The sequence below is a fragment of the Genypterus blacodes genome, unplaced genomic scaffold, assembly GCF_046128005.1.
Source record: "Genypterus blacodes isolate CSIRO-AG114 ecotype Tasmania unplaced genomic scaffold, CSIRO-AGI_Gbla_v1 ptg000012l_1, whole genome shotgun sequence".
In the NCBI taxonomy this organism is placed as follows: domain Eukaryota; kingdom Metazoa; phylum Chordata; class Actinopteri; order Ophidiiformes; family Ophidiidae; genus Genypterus; species Genypterus blacodes.
Window position 1 is genome coordinate 4,962,742 of NW_027466826.1, and position 22,433 is coordinate 4,985,174.

At 39.0% G+C, this 22,433-nt stretch overlaps 1 protein-coding gene across 1 annotated transcript in view; it reads right to left on the reverse strand.

Annotated features, from left to right (window-relative positions):
- Window positions 1-20,711, reverse strand: part of LOC143012686 (uncharacterized) — an 85,742-nt gene extending 65,031 nt beyond the window's left edge. Inside the window, exons 1-10 of the mRNA XM_076165956.1 lie at window positions 20,633-20,711; window positions 20,148-20,222; window positions 19,961-20,060; window positions 14,811-14,934; window positions 14,453-14,728; window positions 13,733-13,813; window positions 12,808-12,927; window positions 11,946-12,008; window positions 5,086-5,130; window positions 3,161-3,205 (exon numbers count right to left, since the gene is read on the reverse strand). Of these exons, the coding sequence (XP_076022071.1) occupies window positions 3,161-3,205; window positions 5,086-5,130; window positions 11,946-12,008; window positions 12,808-12,927; window positions 13,733-13,813; window positions 14,453-14,728; window positions 14,811-14,934; window positions 19,961-20,060; window positions 20,148-20,222; window positions 20,633-20,711 (1,008 nt within the window). The remainder of the gene's footprint in view (window positions 1-3,160; window positions 3,206-5,085; window positions 5,131-11,945; window positions 12,009-12,807; window positions 12,928-13,732; window positions 13,814-14,452; window positions 14,729-14,810; window positions 14,935-19,960; window positions 20,061-20,147; window positions 20,223-20,632) is intronic.
- Between the last annotated feature and the right edge of the window lie 1,722 nt (window positions 20,712-22,433).

Genomic DNA, 22,433 nt, shown 5'->3' on the forward strand with positions numbered 1-22,433 from the left:
AACAAGCCTTTCAAGCTCTATGGAACAGGATCTCCAAGTAACATAGATATTTTGAGTGCCGGCCTACAAATGCCAGGGAGGTTACAGCAGGAAATGCCTTTTGTGACTTTCCATTTGCTCAGCAACACACCACCACAGACTGTGTGTGATAAGACTAATAACAGTGACAGAGAGTTGGAAAATATGGTATATGAATTTTTATATCTCTGTATGAAATATATCATTTGTAAATCTTAACAAAGGGCCACTGTGTTTTGATATCAGCAAACACTATCAGTGATACTCTAACACAGACTAATATCATGTTCTTCTGTCTCCCTTTTCTGTGTTACTTTACTCTTCACTTAAACATCACGTATGCACATATGTAACTTGAATTACCCACAAGATAACATGGTGTACACTCCTACTGTCCCAGAGGACTTGTATCTGCAAAACGATACCGGCTCACATGCTCATACGTAGAATTCTGTCTTCTCAGATGTCTACTTGAGCCTTAAATAACGTACTCACTTTAAAAATGGAAGATGAGCTAATTCCAGTAAGACGGGACGGGGGTAATAATGTCTCGTAGTCGCATTAAATAGGCCGAGCAAAATCAGCATGCAAATATTTTCACAACATAACGATCACTTTGTTTACTACCAAAAGATCTTAATAGTGTTCCACTTTAACCATGCAGGTCCTTTGGGTGCTCTCTTTTAAACCTCTGAATAAATATAAGCAGTTATATTTAGAAAGAAGAATATATTTTGAATGGTGTATTACAGTATACTTGTTTATTGGCTGAGGTATAACGGATAATAATAAATAAATGCTTAATAATAAAACTGAGTTAACAGATGTCAAACGCCAGATGACAAATCCAATTCTACAGCCGGGTGATCACAAGTAAAACATAATAACACATTATCGTATGATCCTTTGTCCCCCTCCTAATGCTCTTCTACCATTACAGGCCAAGCAGAATCAATTATCAATAGCTTAACATGTGTGTAATAACTACAGTATAGATCTGGAACACTTGCATCCTAGGTCCTGAAGATAATGGGTCTGAGACTGTTGGGTCTGAGCATGATTACTTAATTGACTGGTGGAACAAAAGGCCACCTTACTGCAGTTGAATCAAATCAATGCGAATTAACTTGATTCAGGCACCTCTGGAGACACTGGGGACACAGCTTTTAATTATTAACCCTGTATTCCTCACAGTGACTGATAACACATGGGGCACTGTACTGTAGCTTCTCAAGCACTGATTAGGAACATCCCATCCTTGACCTTACAAGATAAAGAGAACTGTGAATAAGACTTAAGATGGGATAAAAATCTAAGTACTAAACTGTGCAGATTCTCTTTAATCTGTGTTTATCCATGTCTTTGTTCAGCATACTTGTACCAAAAACCAGAGCAACAAAATGCCAACACATGCTTTAACGTGATGACAAATGACAATGACTAAAAAAGGGAATGCAGTGTTTTATTGACCTGCCTGTTGTAGTGACCGGATGCAGTATCAGCACACAGCCTCTCTAAAGTCTTAGGTTTCTGGGTTGTAACTCTACAATCAGCAGAAACCACGCATGTAGTGGATCGCTTGGTAGCAAACAAGATGGTTAAATAAAAACAGATCAGATGATCACTGGCTCAATTCTCTATTAGCCCAGCACAACAGATTATATTCCCATTGCTGTCATACTATTGGTAACTACAACTACTTGCTTCTCCTACTACTGCAACCTCATACTCCCATAATACAGCCACTAACATGTTGATTATCTCACTACTGCTGGACTTCAGCTTGCCTGGCAAAGCTCTCTCACTATCTACCACGAGTAGAGTTGTGGGATAGAACCTGCAACATTTCTGTAACCAATCCCTTTCTAAAACCATTAGGGTCCCACTGCCCCTACTACTACTAGGGGTGCACAAAGGGTGTTGTCAATCAGTCAATCTCACATGACGCTGAAACGTCAAACTTATTTCTATGTTTGACTGCTGCCTTGTTGTCAAATCTTGAGTGGGAAACACATTTTGCTACTACTTCTGCCGCAAGCAGCCCACTTCTGAGACAACTATCCCCTCGACTGCACTTAGTCTGCTGCTTCAAAATAGGCTCAGTTACTACTTGTACATCGTGTAATTGGTTTACTTCATTATAACTGACTTGTATCACTATACAGTATATTCAGCAATCAACACATCTGATCTTTTTTATTATTTAGATTTCAGGGACGAGGGGTGAAAATATTGGGGGTGCTAAAACGCTTAAGCACCCACAGAACTGCTCCCAATGGCTGCTATATGGACAACCCACACAGCTCATTATTTTTAATGATCCCGTCTATCAAAGTCTGTACCATGGTAATAGTATTGTCTATGAGGGCTACCCAATAACATTTAAGAATAGATAAACACATAAAGCATTGGGGGATATCATTCGCTGGCCGACATGTTAAGCTCAGCAAACACTGTTCTGATTTCTCTCAGGTTCATCGTCAAAGTGCAGGTACATAACCTCTACAGGGAGGTTGATTTATCTGCCAGATAAATGGTAATGAAAAAGGTCCCTTTATTAAGCCAATTTAAAATGACCATCTGTTCCGCTATCATCTATTGTGATTGTACCATTGTGACCACACAAATGCTTTGCAACTAACTCAACAAACTCACCCTAAGCTAATATTGACCAATTAAAATACTTTGTTCACTAAGCTCCAAGAAAGGATGTTATCATTCTATTATTAAATTTAATCAAAAAAAGAGATGTTTCTTGTTAAATCATAACACCGTTGTTCACGGTCTAAAGATGATTAATTTCCTCACTGCATGCAAATTTGTTAAACATGCAATCTTTTACTTGAAATGTGGAATGCAACTTAGAGCATTATTATTATTATTATAGTATTAACATTAGTGGTAGCCAGTAACCAGTATGCCAAGCTATGGTGTCAAAGCTATGAACCAATTTCACTGCAGATGGACATTGCGGCATAGAGCACACAGAGATGCTCTTCAGATATGACATCGACAGAAAACTCTAACCTGAGGGCATCACACAGAAAATTAAAAGCCTATAAGAATTGATTCCCTGACGAAACTAGATCAGACTGATGTACTACGTATGGAATATATGTCTGCTGGAGATAGTTGTACTTACCTTCTCCCCATCGATTCCCTTTTGCCCTTCTAATCCAAATTCTCCCTGCAATGACAGGATTGAAAGTTATAAGGCAAAGAAAATCAAATCCTTCAAAAGTTTGTACTCTTTTCATACAAAAACTCTGAACAATTCAGTGCTGTTCCTCTTTCTCATTTTCTGGAAAGGAACCAGTGTCTCTATTCTAAAACAACATGAAAAAGTTGTTAACATCAATATTCAAATTTGGTACACCAACACACACACACACACACACACACACACACACACACACACACACACACACACACACACACACACACAGATGTCACTAGGATGACAGTGTGTCCTGTATACAATGTACCGTGGTGGCAGGACATAAAAAAAAGGAATCTTTTTTAAAGATATCCATTTGTTGAAATGAAACTGTGCTAAAGGAAGTAACTGTATCCAGGCGTCCTTGACTTGGTCCACATTGGTTCACTGAAGTACATTCTTGTAAATCCCAACCTCTAAAACTCACTCACACATCCTACACACTAAGCTTAGGGTGAAACAATACTCTTGTATCAAAGCGATACTGATAGAAAATCCATTGGGAATCAGACACAAGTCCCAGCACTACTGCCCACGCCATCGTTTAACTAAAACAGAATGTATACCATTCACAAGATTACGTGCGATCAAGAAATAAGCTGTTTGAGGATTATTTCCACAAATAACTTGTGATCACTGATTCCTCTCAAGCTACGCAGCTCCTGCTTTCCATTCACTCTGCCAGAGATGTGTGAGATATCTTGGAACTAACTGGCTCCATTAGAGTGTAACCTATACAGTTTCATGACCTTAGCTGACCAATAAAGCTCAAGCAACTTGCCATGCTATAGCTAATCCAAGGGCAACCATTTCATTACTCATATGATATTGACAGCTGCAGAAAACTGTTGGCTACCATTAGAACCTGCAAAATTAACAGGCTCAAATCATAAATAAACACATGAACTATTAAACATGTCAGCTTGACTTAGCGTTTAACCAGAAGCATCACTTTGGAGACAGAAATACCTTGCACACGTGTTTAAAACTAGGGGAAAAAACGATCCTAACTAAATTCTGGCACACAGACATGTGTATAGCACACATAGTTCTGTTTGCACCGTAAACAGGTTTCTTGGGGCATTTCTGGGCCAGTGTAAGCTTTATTGACAGGGTATTGAGCTTAAATGTAAAATACAGTGATGAGTAGACATGGTACATTAGCATCAATCTCAGCACTACTGCTACCGCTGTTGAGGTAGACTTTTTTATGTGCAGTGTAACGTTACAGCTTTAGATGGCTCCTGAATCTCTTGATCTCAGAAAGCAAAAGTATGGAGGTAGATGTGTCATTAAGTTCTTGCTGTTATCCTGTGCAGTTCATGGGCAAATATGTCGCCTCACATCGAGCGTAACATCTCCAGTGGATATAGGATCAGCATGAGGAATGAACATATTTATTGCGGAGATACAAACTGAATATAATTTAATATTGATCTCTTGAATGAGCATGTCACATCGAGTGCATGTTCTTAGTCCAGTTCTACATTCATCCATTCATTCATTCATTCACATGCACAGAAACATCAGACACCAGCCAGCACCCAGAAACACACACATACCGGTATTGTTTTACAGTATATGGAAAATAAACATGTCCTCCCTCATACTTGGAGAATTTGGCGGGAGTGCAAGATTCCAAATTTGGTGGTAAGAATGTTGTTGTTGTGTAGTTTTCCAGTAATGTAATTGACTTTTCACTTCTGGGATCAGTCCTTGAACTGTCTCATCTCAGAGATGTGCAGTCACAGAACACATGATGTACTATACAAAGTTTACCTGGTGATCATTGGATCTGGCAGTTTGATAACGTTTAAGATATTTAGGTATGAAATGTGAAAGGTGCTTACGTCTTGTCCTGGGGTCCCTGGAAGCCCATTCTGTCCTGCATCCCCCTGTGAATGAAACAAAACACGCACCACTTAGAGAAATGTTTCTTCTTATTCACACATTAGTGAAAGACATTATGACATCTTGTCTTTTCAGCCGAGATATTGCCCCTACAGCTGTTCCTCACTTCCTCCCGACGCAGTGGCATAGCAGCTGCAGAGCTGGATACCGTTTCCCTCTTTTCCACCAATTGGGAATTGCTTGTAAAGCCTGCCTGTTACTGACCGCACACCTGTCATTTGATTGCCTCTGTGTGTGTGTGTGTGTGTGTGTGTGTGTGTGTGATGCGCGTGCGTGCGTGCTTGTTGAGCCCACTTTTTTGTGGACACCCTTCTGACAAATGGAAAGGAAAGGAAAGCATTTGTTGACGACAAGTGAGGACATAAGTAGAATATTCTTCCACAAATCCTTCTTATAGAGAACTTGCTCCAATTTAAATGCCCAATCAAACATGGTTTTCATGCTCACATCCATCTTCCTTCTCACTTTAGCCCTGTTTAAAACTTAATCTACCTCATTTCAGAAAATCAATACAAAGAGGCCAAACCATGCCCTCTCACTATACGCTGCAGAACGCTGCAGAGTTAACTATTTCTTCCCATCATCCTATAGACAACATGTCAAAGCTAAGGTTGTGTTTATACATTTTCATTTGATCTGTATAAAGACTACATTCTTTGGTGAAGTGAACAGTCACTCCCAAAAAGACAAAATTATCAGCGTGAGCAAAGATGTAATTGCCTCACATGCGTCCTTGAATAACAACACATTGTTCCATTTGTACAAAACAACGATGCTGTAAAGTTCACAACTGGTGATGTCAATGATAGAGAAAAAAAAAACCCATACAAAGTCTATGACAGGGCAGATTCAGTATGGAGGTTTATATTCAACCATCCACACAAAACCCTTTCAGTCAAGCTAATTAAGATTCTGTATCCCTGACAATAAAAGTTTAACAAAAATTCCTGGAACTGCTCATTCCGGTGGCACAATGGATGTAAATTGAATTAGAACGTACTAATTGAAAACACAAGCCGTAAGGGGAGGAAACAATTGTAAATGGTGCAAAACAAATGAAGGTTTGTGTGAAAGGGAAAGAAGTTTTAATTTCAACATCACGCCTCTGTGTTGTTTCTTACACATGTACATGCAGAAGCTGTTGAGCTTCTAATACCAGGGTTTATGTGCAAGGCCAGAGAAAATGGATTTCCCTTCAAGTAAGCTGCATTCTTATAACCCACTACTTATCTCTTTAATTTCCAGAGGGATTCTGGATTAATCATAACAGTTTAATCCCTTTGCACTGTGTTAGAATCCTCCATCAAACTCTCACTGTAATGTGGGATGGTAGTTTGTATTGGAGTAACACAGCCAAAGTAATCCGTGCACACTTTCTAAAGAAGCCTTCTGTGTAGGTCAGGATGATTGGCCTGTAGTTCTTATTGCGGCTCTTTTAAAAGCTCTAAATTGCCTGGATGCCTTTGATTAATCTCTACAAAGGCAAGCTAAATTGTTAATACGTATTCAGAGTTGGTCTCTGACAATTTTCTTAATCTTACACAGAGAATCACACGTTAGTAATTCAAAGTCTCATGGGTTTACCTTATTATTATTAATAATTATAGCAATGGCTGTGTTAATGTATTGTAATGTAAATCCAAAGGAGTGCTGTGCTGTTAGGTATACACTGGAACTGCTATTTAAACATAGGGCTCAATATGAATAAAGTGCATTTAGAGGAATGTGCTCCAATAGCCAACCAGACATATCAATTAGCAGCAAGGTCAGTGTGAGTTTGCGACAAAGAACGAGATTATACATAATTGTCTGAAAGTGTGGCGCGTGTACTACACCACACAGATGGCTTAATGTCATCATTTTCTACGACATCTTTCAATGTAATTTCTATAGATTTGCACATGAATAGCTGCAAACAGCACAAGCCATGAAAAACTGTTTCATTTAAAGGCCGATGGCAGTTTATTATTGAATGCAGGCTTCACCCTGGGTAGTTATAGATCAGCAGCTAACAAGGTTCAAATTCCCAGTTTATTGTGTGGAGTTTGCATGTCCTCTACACATCTTGTTTTCTCTGGCTTTTCTAATTTCCTCCCACACTCCAAAGACAAGCAGGTTAAGTAAAGTGGGTACTGCCAATAGCATGAAATTGTAAATTAGTCTGTCTATTAATGCCCCAGTATACTTCAAAGGACCTGAGGGGATGTGATGAAAGAACGTGCCAGTTAACACGTCCTAGAACCCTGCATGCACTCGAGCCGTTGTTCTTATAGACATATTGATTACCCTCGATGCTTAATCAAATAACCCGGTCATTTCATCAGGGAACTCCATTTTTTCTCGACTATGGAAGGGAATCAGTATACTGAAACTTAACTTTTCAGTTACCATACCAGTGGCTAACATTGCTTTTGTTTCATGTTTTTATTTTATGAAATGAAATATGGGATTAGAAGGAAGACAGGGATGAAAAGGAGTGACTTTCAAGACTAGAAGTGGTGTAGAAGATATAAGGGTTTAAAATGCTTCATCATGGATGAAATACACTGCTTCTCTATCTGAAAAGAATGTTCTGTTCATGTTTAATTCAAATAGCCCAAGCAAAATCCCGGACCACTCTATTTTGGCTCCAATTAGTGCTGTGATGCTACTTGTAAACTTGACCAAATATATGGATATTAGCCTCAAAAGTTCTCTGAAGAAAGAAAAATCGGTAGAAATTGGGTGTGGACATAAAAGCAAATTAATTTGGCAAAAATATTCAAGAAGTTCAAGCAAAATAAAGATGGTGAAGAACTAAAACTGCAAGCAGGACAGGCAAACAAATTTAAAAAGGGTTGATGAAGGTCATCACAAACAAAACAGGACAAGGTCAGGATTTACAGGCACACTTTAAAACTGGGATATGGCTTGAACACTTTGAGTGGCATTTCACAGACAATCTGGCAAGAGAGAAACTGTCTGTCATGCTGTATATACTGGTAAGCTCATGTGGGGAAACAACGAACAGGTGAGGTAGGTCAGGTGATTGAGCAGGGTGGGAGAAACTCAGGGGAGACAGCTGGTGGACAGGTGGAGAATTGCAGTCTCATAACAACACATTTGCATATATGATTTGATGTTTCAAATTATGATGCCATTCTAATGCGAATTCTAGTGTGTTTACATGCATGTTAAACCTTCCAATTATTTTTTTTACGTCAACCAATGATGTCACCATAACTTTATTGACATCATCTTTTATGTGTGGATACTCGGACCAAGAATTTGGGATTGTTAAATGATTTCTTTAAGCATCAAATCAGAGTCAGCCACCGCTGCATTTCCTCAACTGTCTTCTTGCTTCAGAAATTATCTGTTCTGTTCTGTATCCTATTCTCATTTCTGCCTTAATCCCAGGACAAACAAGAATCTGGGTACAGTCTGCATCTAATACCGAATGACCACAACACATTAGTGTGAAGACAGAAAACCAAATGGTACGTTAGCAAGGTCATACAGCCAACAAAGGTTTAGTTTCCTTTATTTTAGCAGTGAGGTTGTCTTGAATGTGTCTTCCTGTCATATTTGATCTTAACTTCATTGATTCAGTATTCAAGCCTTTAACAGGATTTGTTTTATTTGGATTAATTCTGTTGTTAAGAAAGTAAATAAATGGTGCCAAGTATTGATTTGTGGAAGACGTCAAATTAGATTACAGTGTTAACTCTATGAGCCAGTGACTCACACAACACAATGTGCAAGACACAGTCTGCAGAAACGATGCAGAAAATATGTCTAGTGCATGTTCAAATAAACAGCACAAAGACTTTATTCACTCCTAAATACATAGTGAACATGCTTTTGTTGCTCAAAGATGAACTTTTACAGTAAAAAGACCTCTCAGTTTCAGTCTGGAGTATTCACAGTGCCTGTAATCTGCACAATCCCCTTTTGGAAAATGTAACATCTTCTGACACATTCTTACCCTCTGAATTCAGTCATAAGGGTGAGCAGCACATAATTAATGACCACCACCGTCATACAATTTACAAGTGCGCGCACACACACACATAGATCAAACTCGTAAGAGCTTGAGAGCTGGTCCCCGCTGAGTCAATTAAGAATCATTAGAGTGCAATTATAATACATTTTGGAAATCTGATTAGTGCAATCTGCTGCTGTACACATAAGGTTCTTCAGACAATGAGGGTAATTCATAAGGCACAATGCCAGTTACGGGAAAATTGCATCAAACATCCATGGTCCCTCATTCATAAAGGCTGGCACACTTCGAAACACTGTACACTTTGCATTTACTTCGGAAGAGACATTACTACTACTACCACTAGACATGTTTCAGTCAGTAAATGGTAAATAAATAAATATGGGTGATGATTTAAACTGTATTTGGTGCGCATCTACTAAGGTTCAACGAATCTGATATCTAAGGCCACTCAGTTGATTAGTCAGTGTATGTAGAGTGTATGTACAAATGTTCAATGTTAAGTTTTGATCTCATCTCACATGCATAAAGCTGCACATCTGCCAACCTCTCTGTTCTCACACACACCCACATATACAGACCGCCTCCCTTAAAGCGCAGCAAAAAACCTTTTCCTCTTTAAATATGCAGCAGCTAATGCCCTTATAACATGTTAGTTATGTGACACCGGTGCATTATCACTTCAGAGAAGCTTCATGAATAAGCTTTAATGTGAATTTGTTTTGAATCGACGAAATGTTTGTGATATTCCGAACTGAATCTGCAGGCCCTTAATGAAAGTAACTGGTTTCACACCGAGGAAATATAAACAGTTCTAAACAGTGTAGAATTTCCCAGATCACCATGGCAAATAATCAACTAAGATGCTATAAAGCTACAAATGTGATATTGCAGTGGACATGTTTCAGCGAGCGCGTAGATTGTAGAAGGTACAAAAAACAGATGCTCATTACTCACAATCTGGCCATTCTTTTTTAATAATTTAGGAATGTTTGTTTAGGAATAGCTATAGGACTTATTTCATACAGTAGAAACATTTTTCATTTTAAAACTAGTGAATACAATGCAAAATGCAAATGCAAAATGCAATGTAGGAAAACACAAAAGGCACCACTAATCTTACTATAGAAAATGTGCAGAGTAAATAATGCAAACTTGTGTATTAGACTTGGTTTGTGTTGTTTGTAGAACTAATTTAATTTTCTAGCAGTGGTGGAACAAATAACAAACTCCTTTGCAGGCAGTTTGAAAAACAGCCCATTTCCAAATGCCAGTGTCGGGCTCTAAAGGCACATTAATTTAACACTCAGACACGTAGCTGCTGGGCTTTCTAGGAGTGAGTACATTTTCCTAAATTAAAGGGGATTTTACGCTCTATACACAATCCGATTTGTCTTGGTAAAGATATTTTTTCTCTCTGGCTTCACTTTGTTTTTGTGTTTTCCATTTACTCATCCACTATGTGCTTTGAAACCACGCACATTTCTGCTCACCCATTCATCTTAAATGAAGGATTCTTCTATTTTAGAACTCCATAGCTATTTTTCTAGTAATTAGGCAAATGTTTTATTATTACCCAAATCACACATTGTTGGGGGAAATTAAGTATGGAACTAATATGGTAACACACACCTTGACTGGGGAGCACAAGACTCGGACACTTGCTGAAAGACTTGTTCCTGTTTCTTTGGTATAAACTAATCCTCTTCTCTCTCTTAGATCTTAGAGCTCAAAGTCGTTTCAAAGCATAAAAAACGATCACTCGATACAGAGGATTGAATTTTAATACTCCATCAATATGCTGCTTGCTCTCTTGTCTAGGATATCCTCTAACATCTAACCCTAAAAACCTGCCCCATACAAAACCATGTAAAGTTTAATCAGGAATGGATGGAGAATGAATGGACAGAGAGAGAGAGAGAGAGAGAGAGAGAGAGAGAGAGAGAGAGAGAGAGAGAGAGAGAGAGAGAGAGAGAGAGAGAGAGAGAGAGAGAGAGAGAGAGAGAGAGAGAGAGAGAGAGTGCAATTTAAGCCTTCAGACAGCAACAGAGAGAGCCCATCTGCTTCATTGTCCTCATTACAAAACAATGCCCAAAATAGGTGCTGCGTCAACAAATTGTGACAGTTTGCAGTCTGCTCTGTCCCTCATGTGCCTCATGTAATGGTTAAGACAACAAACGTGCCATCATACTTATAGAAAAACCCAGACATACTCAGCTCAGTTGCGCAAAGAAATGATCTCAACCCATCTGTGTGTCACCTTTCCTCATGTGAAGTGATGTCCAGTCAAACCACTTTGTTCTCCATATCTTTCTATCTGTCTATTTCCAGTAGTGCCATGCATGGTGTTTAAGCATCTGGTAGCAGACCTCGCTTAAGCCAAGAGAATTGCTAAAAAGGGCATAATTAATTAATAATTCATTGCTTAACTTAATTAACCTTAAATGAATGAATGAAAAGGTCATTAGATTTTTTTTTAGTAAGCTGTGGCATATAGATTAAAAAAATAGAAAATCAAATTGAATTAAAGCCAATAAATTAAAACTTTTAATGAAAAGGCAAATTAGTGTGCTTTACACCTGAACCTTTGAACAAAAATACAACACACACACACAACATCAGCAATAGTGGCCCAGGGACAAAAACAATGACATTTAGAGATTTCTATTAACCAAGTTTTGAAGTTTTTGCAAAGTACGTGACTGAGAGTAAAGCAGCCCCTTACAATGATTCAGGAAATCCTAGTACTTAACCGAATTTAAAAATGCACAAAGAATCTGCACATATTTACACATAATTCAATATTGTCCATACCTTGTCTCCTTGATCCCCTTTTTGGCCTGGCAGTCCAATAACACCTGGAAGTCCTTCATCTCCCTTGGTACACAGAATCGAAAACATTCAGTCAAACCACAAGTTTTTATAAAGTGTGAAACCAACATCCATAGCAACACCTTGGACAGTTATGATGATTGTGACCCCTGGTGCTCCAAGAAATACTGTGTCGATCATTTTTGTGGTCTGGGTTGTTTTATTGTTTCACCACTGTGGCCTCTACAGACACAGAGAACACACACCACTAGAAATCAGACACCTGACTTCACTTAGGGTCTTCTGCTGCGAAACTCACACAATCCTCCACATGCATTGTATTAATATTTAAAGGTATTATAGCGAGGTTAATTTTAGAATCCTCCTCCTGCAATATGTTAATGTATGGCACAAACCCGTGTTTCTGAGCACATATCATTATCATTATCGAGGAAACATAGATAACTATCCATACACATTTAAAGTTGCATGATGGCAGAGGTTTATAAACAAGTTTCTATCTGTTTCATCTAACTAACTAACCAAAGATGTAACCTGGATACCCAAAACAATGACTGCTTTGCAAAGTTTATTTTGTTTACGGAACATAATTGTATTGATGGATTTAGATTTACCTGATTAACTTGGTATATCAGATGTATACCTGTATTTAGCAATTGATATATTGTGGTGCAGGCTTCTGTTGGCTTCCAAGGGAAATTATTTAGCTATAAACAGCGTGTACCTGGCTGTTTAGTTGCCTACACAGGATTGAGTACATGCAGGGTGAATTGGCATTGGTTCAGTAACAACATGCATTACACTTATTCTATTAGAGGCCCTGGTTGAGCAGAATTGATTGTACCTTTTCAGCCGGACAGGGACATCTGTCAGTTGACTGCAAGGCCGGCAGAGACAGCATGAGGGGGAGCTGGACTGTAACCAGGGGAGGGGAAGTCCCATTTAATGTCTTCTTGGCTTCACACTGGATCAATACAGAAATGTAAGCATTTAGACACCTCCCTTTGTCATGACTGTGATAGATCAAAAAACCCAAATATCACCTGCAATGCAGTTAAAATGGAGGTTTTTGGTGGTTTCTATTCCATTCACGCTGCAGCTGACAAATATGATAAACATTACACAGTGAAACTTAGAAATTAGGCAGTCAGTCCTGCTAAAGGTTCTCACAATTAGCTCAGGGTAACACTACACTGCCACAGCAACATGCTTATGGAGTCGTGATGGTAAGGGGTCAAAGGTCATCTCGTCATTAGGCATCACCGTAACTCTATCTGTTATTGATTAAATGCTGAAGGAGGATGTTACTTACTAAGTTTTCATGTAGGAACTGATATCCCCACAGATGAGCCAAAAACCTCCATATGCCCTCCAATGTGTGACTATAGATTATATATAGATATATAGATTAAGGGCTGCAAATGCACCACCAAGACATTTACTCATGTTACACCTAAGCTGTTGTCCTACATGAATTGTCACTCCACATTGAGAAGTTTCAGAATTTGGGCACAGCACCTAGAATACCTTGCATCTTTTGATTCATTGGAGAAATACATCTTCTATGGTAAAGTGATCAGTGACTTCATCTCTGATGCATTTCTACAGGCATAACCTTCAAATTTTGCGATTTTGACAATATTACACATTAAACCACAAAACTGAGAGAAAATTGAAAAAGAAGCATATCTGTTATAATATAATAAGGTTGAATATGATTTTACGAACAACGCTTGTTAATAATTCAATGAGACATTACAACATTTTACCTTTGGGTCGAGCAGCTCGCAGCAATTTTCCATCTCAGCCAAATAGGGGTCACAGTAGATTAGAAATTGTTTCAGTTCAATCTGTGGGAAAGAGCAGTCATTAGGGGATCATTACTACCTCACTCAATGGTTTTATCATCTCATCTTCCTTGCCTATTAACTGACATGATGGTCTGCTCTTCACTGCTTAACAGGGTTCGATTGTCATTTCTTTTAAGCTTCAGGTTGTGCTTATCTTGGCACCTGCTTGTACCAGAATCACAATGAAGCCTCTGCCTAAAAATGATGATTAAAGATCTTTCTACATTTATCGCATCTACTTCAATGCAAAATCTATTTTAGTTTGATTTTCGTGATTTACCGACTTTGAATGTTTTACAAATCAAGTCTAAGCAAATGATACAGCTGGCCAAAGAACATTCTTAGCACTAAGCATTTATGCAACACGTGCGACAAACCCAGCGGATTAATACAGATTAAGAAAATATGCCTCTGAAGCATGTTTAAAATGCCTATTGGGGGCAATAGTGGTAATTTTTTGAAAATGTCTGTCTCTGGAAGGTAGTAATCTATTAATAGGAGCTAGAGGCGAGTAATCACTGTAGCAGTGGAGAACGGTGTATCCCTTAAAGACACTGTATGGATTTAGCTGTCAGACTCAATTGTAGGCCCATGTGTTGTCCAGGAAAAACAATGAGAATGTGAGCCTTGCATACATACATCTGCAGGCCGCCCGTCCTCCACCCGAGTTGTGATGAGAGTGCGCCCACTGAGGTCAACGTCGCTCTTCTCGTCAGTAAGCCTCCTCTCTATTAGCTTACAGTCCATGTAAATGGAGACTATGTTGCTCTGAACAGAAATGCTCAGCTTGTGCCACTGGCGATCAAACAGGGCATGCAGGTCACGGCTCTTAAACGTGTAGCGGAGGACGTTCTTCGGCAGGCCCAGGGAAGAAAACTCCACCACCTTCTTCCCACCGTCAACAACCAAAGACACCTGAGGGGCAAAAAAATATCCATTATGTGTTGTTCAAACTTTAAGATACCAGAGCAGCTATATTACATTGAAACATACATACCTGACTTATTCCTAATTGATCAAATATCTGCCATAGATACCACCGATCTTTTTTTGTAGTTCTTCTTACCCGGAGGATGGTAACAATGGAGTACTCATTTGAAAGCCCATTGGGAAAAATTAACCTGGAAAAACATCATGGCGCAAAAATATGAGCTTGAATACAAGAAGCATTTCTCAACATAACAAACACAAAATCTTTTAAAGCTTTCAGTGGCTGAACAATGAACAAGTCAATCCACTCCGGTGAACCAGTAAAGCATTCCAATATCCTCCTGCTGCAGAATGAGGTTCACATAAATAAACCTGACAAACATGATTCCATTTAGCTTGATGGATTTTATACTGGCTTCCTTTTCATTGGGATAATGAAAACATATAGAAATCGATCCGAAGAAGCCATCACTTGCTGCAGTTGTGGTTTTACAGATTGCTATGGCAGTACATGGTGCAGTGCAGCTTGATGTAGGTTTACATAGGTGCACGACTCTGGCTGCAAGTATTGTAATGTCTGTAAAAATCAAATTAGAATTCTGTGTACATAGAGATGAACGTTGTTTTCTAGCAGAAGCAAAATAGAGGGAGGGAACACAGAAAACAAAAACATATTTATATCATGCCACCATTACAGCTTATTCAGTAACTCATCTCTCACCCCCACCCCCTCCTAATTTTATACATTGTGTAAAGAAGCCAAATAAAGAGTGTACCCTTCAAAACCGCTCTAACTCTAACCCCAACTCCAGATCCAGATTAACAATCCAAAATGGGAAGAGCATAAATATAATAAATCAAGATCAGGAGGAATAATAATAATGCAATGATAAGGTCAGTGAGAAGGCAGAGCATTGCCCGAGGGAGGGAGAGAGAGTTTCTTTAGGCAGGTTGGAAATTAGTTTTCACTCCGATATATATCATCTCCTATTCTCTTAGATCTTCATACCCTCTTCCGCTGTGTGTTCCTTGAAATCTTTGAGCGCGGCGTTAACTGTACATGACTAAAATGATAAATACCCGAAATTAAAGCTCGCCAAAATTCAACTGTTTTGAGAGGATTGGGAAGGCTAACTGCTGCCCAAGGGGCTTACGGACTCTGCACTGCAACTCAATAGAAAAAGTGGCACAGCAATCGATAAAATAAACGTTGGCATATAATATTTCCACTCTGCATATATTTTCTTTTAGCATATTTATAACATCTATAATTATTTTTAACGGCACGTAATATGTAAAAGAGTAACAGGGAAATGTACACCAAAGTACTACACGGTAAATTGTGGTACATAATAAATTGACACAGGTTTAGTAAAAACTGACACGGTGACTGCAGTCAAATAATCTGTCAGAGCCCTGGAGTTCACACCCGGCTTTTCAAAGTTCCAACTAAGTCTCCTCCTATTTCAAAACACGCGCCGACTACAGGGTGGCATGCCGAGTCTCTGAGGGCCTGAGAGGTGAAAGTTCTTGACCTTGTGTTGACTGCTATGTGTGGCAAATATGCCAAACGGTTGCTTTAGGTTTGGGCGCTGTTTTTCCCAATAGGAAATAAGGTGCTGCTCCAATGAATTACCAGATTTGGATGAAACACGGTCAATGTAGTCGATGGTGTAGTTCCATTGAATGAAGCCATTGCAAAGACAGAGCCAGGAGTGTTTTATAGTATTTGTGTAATTCAGCACTGTCAAATGTTTTTTTAAAGGAATATTCATCCCATGAGAGACCATCAATATGTTTAATTTCATTTGGATCCAGATAAAGGTCCAGGTCTGGGACACATACTGTAAATGAAATAGCTGTACAGTAACAAAAACAGAACAGAAACAACCATTTTCTTTTTTTTGGCCAGTATGTTACTACAAGGGCAATCTGTTCTAATGAGTACACGTGTGGTCTGAAATGAAATTAGTGTGTTCAAAACAGGAAAAGAATATGGCACTGGCTCACTCCCCTGGCTGCCATAATAGATGTAATTCATATTTTCATGGAGCACGGCTAACTGTGCTTTCTGGAAACTGTCACCACTGTTTGAGGCACGTCGTTGATAGAGCATATTGCTTGGCTGAAACTACCCCTTATATAATCAATGACAATGGTTTGACAGAATGTCACAGCAACACTACCGGTCCGCTAGAGCTATCCTGGAAGTTTCCTGGCTTCCTGGCTGACAAGAAATCCTATCCAGGAGGATTCTTTTTAAAATGAGACAGTGGATCAGGTTTCTGAGCCTAAAAGAATCAAACCTCAAATGTTAGCCTAGTTGGCTCACATCCCTATCACAGATCAAAGTGGGCTCAGCCAGTGAAGCTGTGTGAGTTTATATGCTAAACACATCATTCATTTTAGCGAGGATTATAACTACCTCTCCGCATGAGACCTCCTTTCCTGTTTGAATCTGGAAGCCCAGTGTTTGCCAACATGATAGAGGACTACTACTGATGGAGCCAAAGTAAATGCATGACTGTGGTTCTGAAGGATACTACTTCTACCAAAGTGTGTGTGTGTAGCGTGGAAAAATATTGTGGAAAAATTATAGACGTGTTTGTACGGCAAGAGTGTTTTGTGATAAATAAACCAATAGAAAGACAAATGTGTGATATGCTAGAATGATTTTTCAGTATAATTCATTTCACCTTCAATCGTTCCCTGAGAGAAAACTGTTTTGATGGAATCTGAATGCAATACAACACATCAATCATAATGATAACAAAAATCCAGCTGTTACTCTTAAATGTGTCAGAGTCTGTGAATGTGGATTTCATGATAACTAAGTCAAATAAACTATATTTGTTTCCTTTTTTCATCATGGAGATCAGAAATATAAGGAAAGCTTATTTCAGTTATATGATTGTGTGTGTGGCTGCTTATGACACCACACCGTTCAGATTGCTTGACTAATTGCTTGGCCTATAGGACTAATCAGCTGATGCATCACTTTTCTACTGGTACAACAGCAACATAATTGTCCAAAACCCCAATGATTTCAAGTACCTGTTGTATCTGAATGTCACGCGAATCTCTTAGAATCTCCATATTGTGTAGAAACAGGGAACTCAATAGAGACCAGATGCAGGATTGTTAACTATGCTCAAAGCGTGATGTCAGTACCCAGAGGATAGATTATCCGGATAATGACACCTGATAATTGAGGTAGTGATTCCCCTTGTGGTAGCGATCAATAGATTCCTATCAGGATTGCAGGAAATTCTACAAAAAAGTTACACCTATTCACCTTCTCTCGCCTAAATCTGATAAAGAAAACATATACATACAAGAATTGATGAGGTGCGGGCCAAAAAGAAATCTAAATCTAAAGGTTCATGAGAACATAAAAGCGAGGCTGTATGACACACCTTTATATTTGGTTATGCCTTTTTTGCAGAGAAGATATTCTTATTTCAGACAAACAAACAAACACTACTCCAATGTGGCTCTTTGTTTGCCTATTGCAAACATCTCAGAAAGCCAATTTTGCTCTCTTTTGCCCAACACATAAAGGATGACAACCTCCGCTGAGCTTGTCATGTTTGAATAACCAATCCACAGCAGAAGGTGTTTGGTAGAAAGTGAGAATGAGAAACAAGTTAATACAGGGTCCAAAGCCTAACTTAGATATGCTTATGCAGACATACAGCAGCTTCAACACTCGCTATACAGTAAGATATAGAAGCTAGAAACACATGTGTTGGATTTTATAGTGCAATTCATCATCTCAAATAGATGATCCACGTGTGTGAGTCTGATCTATGCATCATTGTGTGTATTGTGCCAGGAAGCAGGCAGATCATTAGCAAGATCTAGAGGGTTGAGCTTGTATCCTGAGAGGATTGGGAGCGATGTTTTAGAGGCTGAGGAAGGGGCAGAGGGGCCTCTTGCTTCGAGCAATTGCCCTTGCTTTCCTTCCCCAGCTGACATGCCGTATCACCTGTCAAAGTACTTAGATAATTGGATATGAGAGGGATCACACTCTCTCCACTATAACCAATGACACTGTCAGCAGTGTCATTGAGAACCAGCACCTTTTCACACTATGGGCCCAGACTGAGGGAAGGGCTGGAGTGAAGTAAAGTGAATGTATTTGGGGGCTGGCTGACTGAATAGGGGAGTGGATCACAAATCATCTGACTTAAAAATGCCTTCAGAGAGAGTGGCAGTAAATGTTTACAGTTCCATGTCATGTGAAACACTAAAAATATCCTCTGCCTCCTGAGAAGAATGATGAAGAGTTTTCTTTAACTGTTACAACCTCAGGACACAAAACAATCCCATCTCCTAATACACAAAATACACACTCTAAAACCCCCCAAAAATATGACCACACAGCTACATCTGTCATTCTTTAGCGGCCCCTAAAAGCCTCAGGTTATTCTTGCCCTCGATACAATCAATGTGACCACAGGTTTGACTTCATAAATATTATATGGAATTCCACTTTACTACATCAGCATATCATGTATGTCAAGGTGAAGCCATGGAGTGGACCCAGCAGGGGACCAGGGAATAAAGGTCTTCAGTAAATGGCACCTTTGTGTGTCATTTATGTAGTAATTTTAATATTCCTGTCTCATTATGCACGCTCGGATTTTTTTTTCACCCTTTGGAGATTTCTAGAACAAATGCAATATATATTAATTCTGGTGAAATTATTCCCTGTCTAAAAGCTCACCCTAACAGCTTGCCCTTGTTAGTCAAGCAGATGGAAGCATTGCTATGAGCAGAGTAAATGTGGGTCGCCCTGAGTCAACCTTTCATAATATCCAGTTATGGCCCTGCTGCTTTCCTCTTACATCACATAATGTGAAAAAAAGAAAACTTAAACCTTCAGAAGATAATAGTGTGCAAACCAGAAATCCATCATCGTGATTTATCATTTCTTTTCCAGGAAACAGGATCGCTTTAAACCGCAATATCTGAATTGTTATAAAAGCTAGGACCTTATTCTCAGGTGTATGAGAGGGCAAGATAACAACAGACTGGGTGTTAATCTAAATGAACACTGCAGTTTGAGAATGTTCTTACATTCCTGCCTTCACATGACCAAAGGTCTCTTTCATATCCTGCTTCTATTGCGGAGATTGCAAGATCTGTAGCTGGCATGTCCTTGATCAAAACGGCTGACCATTGCACACATGCACAGAAACACAAACTACTCACTTTGTAGACTTAATCAGAGGGCTGCTTCCCAAACGAAATGTCGCTAGGTCTTCTGATATTGTTCCTTTTCGTTGAAGAAACTTTTCAGTGAGATCGAACCCTGTAAACAAGATAACCATGGGTCAACAAATTTACACAAGTCAATACTGTAGCATTTGCACTGCAACTATGATCATTTGGTACAAACCTGTGATTTCAAGGGGGCGATCTAAAATATCGGAAAACCTCCAGTCTTCTACTGTCAGGGGAGAGCATGGATAACCTAGCAGAAAGCCACCAGTCAGAATGGAAAGTTGTTTTCATGCATGAAGGTGTTGGACTGGTCTTATAGAATGACAAATGAATCACAAAAGTATTACACAAGAGTGCATTGAGCATTAAAATGTATAAAACCAATTTTGTTGATAGACATTTTCATCAAGAACAGGGGGAATCGCTTCACTGTTTGTATCATTTCATTTAATTCAGTTTAGTCTGACAAGCATCACGAGCAGAAGCAAACCCCAAATCTGAGATGTCATGAAGAGGGCAAATCTGGATGTGCTTCACTGAAAGCCAAAGGGTGACTGTGAATAAACATTTAGTTCCAAACAAATATAAACATAGATATACAAACTACATCTTTTGAAAGAAAAATTGATGGAACTTAACGTAAATGCAAAGATTACATACCGGTGTGTTCATTCACTGCCATTCCAAAAGTGCATGGAATGGTCCAAATCAAAACAATCCATTGTATCAAGCGACTCATGGTGTGTCTGACAGTGGAAAGTTCAATCCCAAAAAAACCTGAATGCAAACAAAAACATTTCAATGAAATTCCATTTGACATCATTTGAATGCAAGAAGAATGAGTGAAATGCATTTCTCAAAGTAATCTAGGGCTGCACCTGACGATTTTTTTAACGATTAACCTACATTACTACTACTTCTATTTTTTCCATTAGTCGATTAATCTATAGATTATATTTATTACGCAATATAGCAATTATTTCCCCCAAAATAAATATCAAACTTATCTCATTAATATTTCAATATTTTCATCTATATATATCATCTTCTCTTGAAAACAAACAAATGTAACAAAGATTTGCAATGCATTATTCCACAACTAGCCACCCTTTGACGGACAATCTCCGTTTGATCGAGCGCAATCTGCATTCAACAACAAAAATACATGAGACGCAGGTCAATTTGCGCTGCCATCAGTCGGTCTGACGGGGGGGTCGGGGGGAGACGCAAATCAGTTTGCGCTTCCGCAAGTCAGCTAGCAAAAAGCCGCTTGCGGCTTGTGAGCCACACGTCAGCCGGCAAAGAGCCGCCATGACAACGCGCTCCGCGATGCTTTTACTTAGGACCATGGGCGACTTTATTTCTCCATAGCTTGTTCTCCGGTTGCGTACATGCTTCCACCTGGCGCAGCCATCTTACGTCATAATTACGCGTCGGCGCGCGGTTATGCAAATCATCGTATTTACATAATCGAGTAGTCGATTTACGTCGACGCGTCCACCCACCCCTAAAGTAATGTTAATTATTTATTTTGCATGCAATACAAACAAAGGTAGAACGGAATCAAACAACAGACAGACAGCATTAAAATCCATCCCCCAGTAGTACTTATTTCCATTATCATTTGTTATTCTGAAGTGCACCTGTGCGGGAACTTTGACTTTCATTGGATTCCTGCAGTTTGCTCTGGAGAAGGAAAACCCTGATGTCTGTGTCTGCTGCAAAGTTTTCAGAAACTAAAATATATAAAACTTTACTCACATCACTCCTCCAAAACTGGGTGCAGGGAAATGTCAGTGTTTTATCAAAGTAGACCTATTATTTTTAGATGCATCTTCTCAATGAAAATGTTTGCAAGCTGTGTTGTCATTCACCTCTAATTTTAAATCACATCAGATGGCCTAGACGCAGCAGTTCTCCACAAATTGGTTCACCTCACATGAGCATCTACCATGCAGAGATGAATGGAGATGTCTATGCTGTAACTAAATCATTACACTGTAAGATATCTGTCTCTTTATCTTATCTTGGGATGTTGGTTGTTAACAAACAAGACAAGTTGCGGTTCTCTATAAACAATATATCATCATCAGTCAGGACATTGTACAAAGAAAATTGAACAGCCTTCAACTTCTGTATTAGAGTTTGAAAGTGAAGTTCTGCCTGAAGCAAGGAGCATTGATCAATATTTTACTTTCTGAAATGTTGAATGTTGACATAATTTCCCACTTGTTAGTTCATACTTCCCAAAAATGAATTTTCTATTTATTTTCACCAATCAGGTTTCTGTGTCACATAGTGATTATCTAAGGGAGTTACAATACATCAATACAGCAGCAGTGATTGCTGGCTGGCACGCTCCTCCTATTGGTTTACTCATCTAATCTGTATCTGTCATTGTATCTTTATCTGCTAAAGCTTTAATGCCAAAGGGTTTGTCTTTGTATTTGTGAAAATCTAT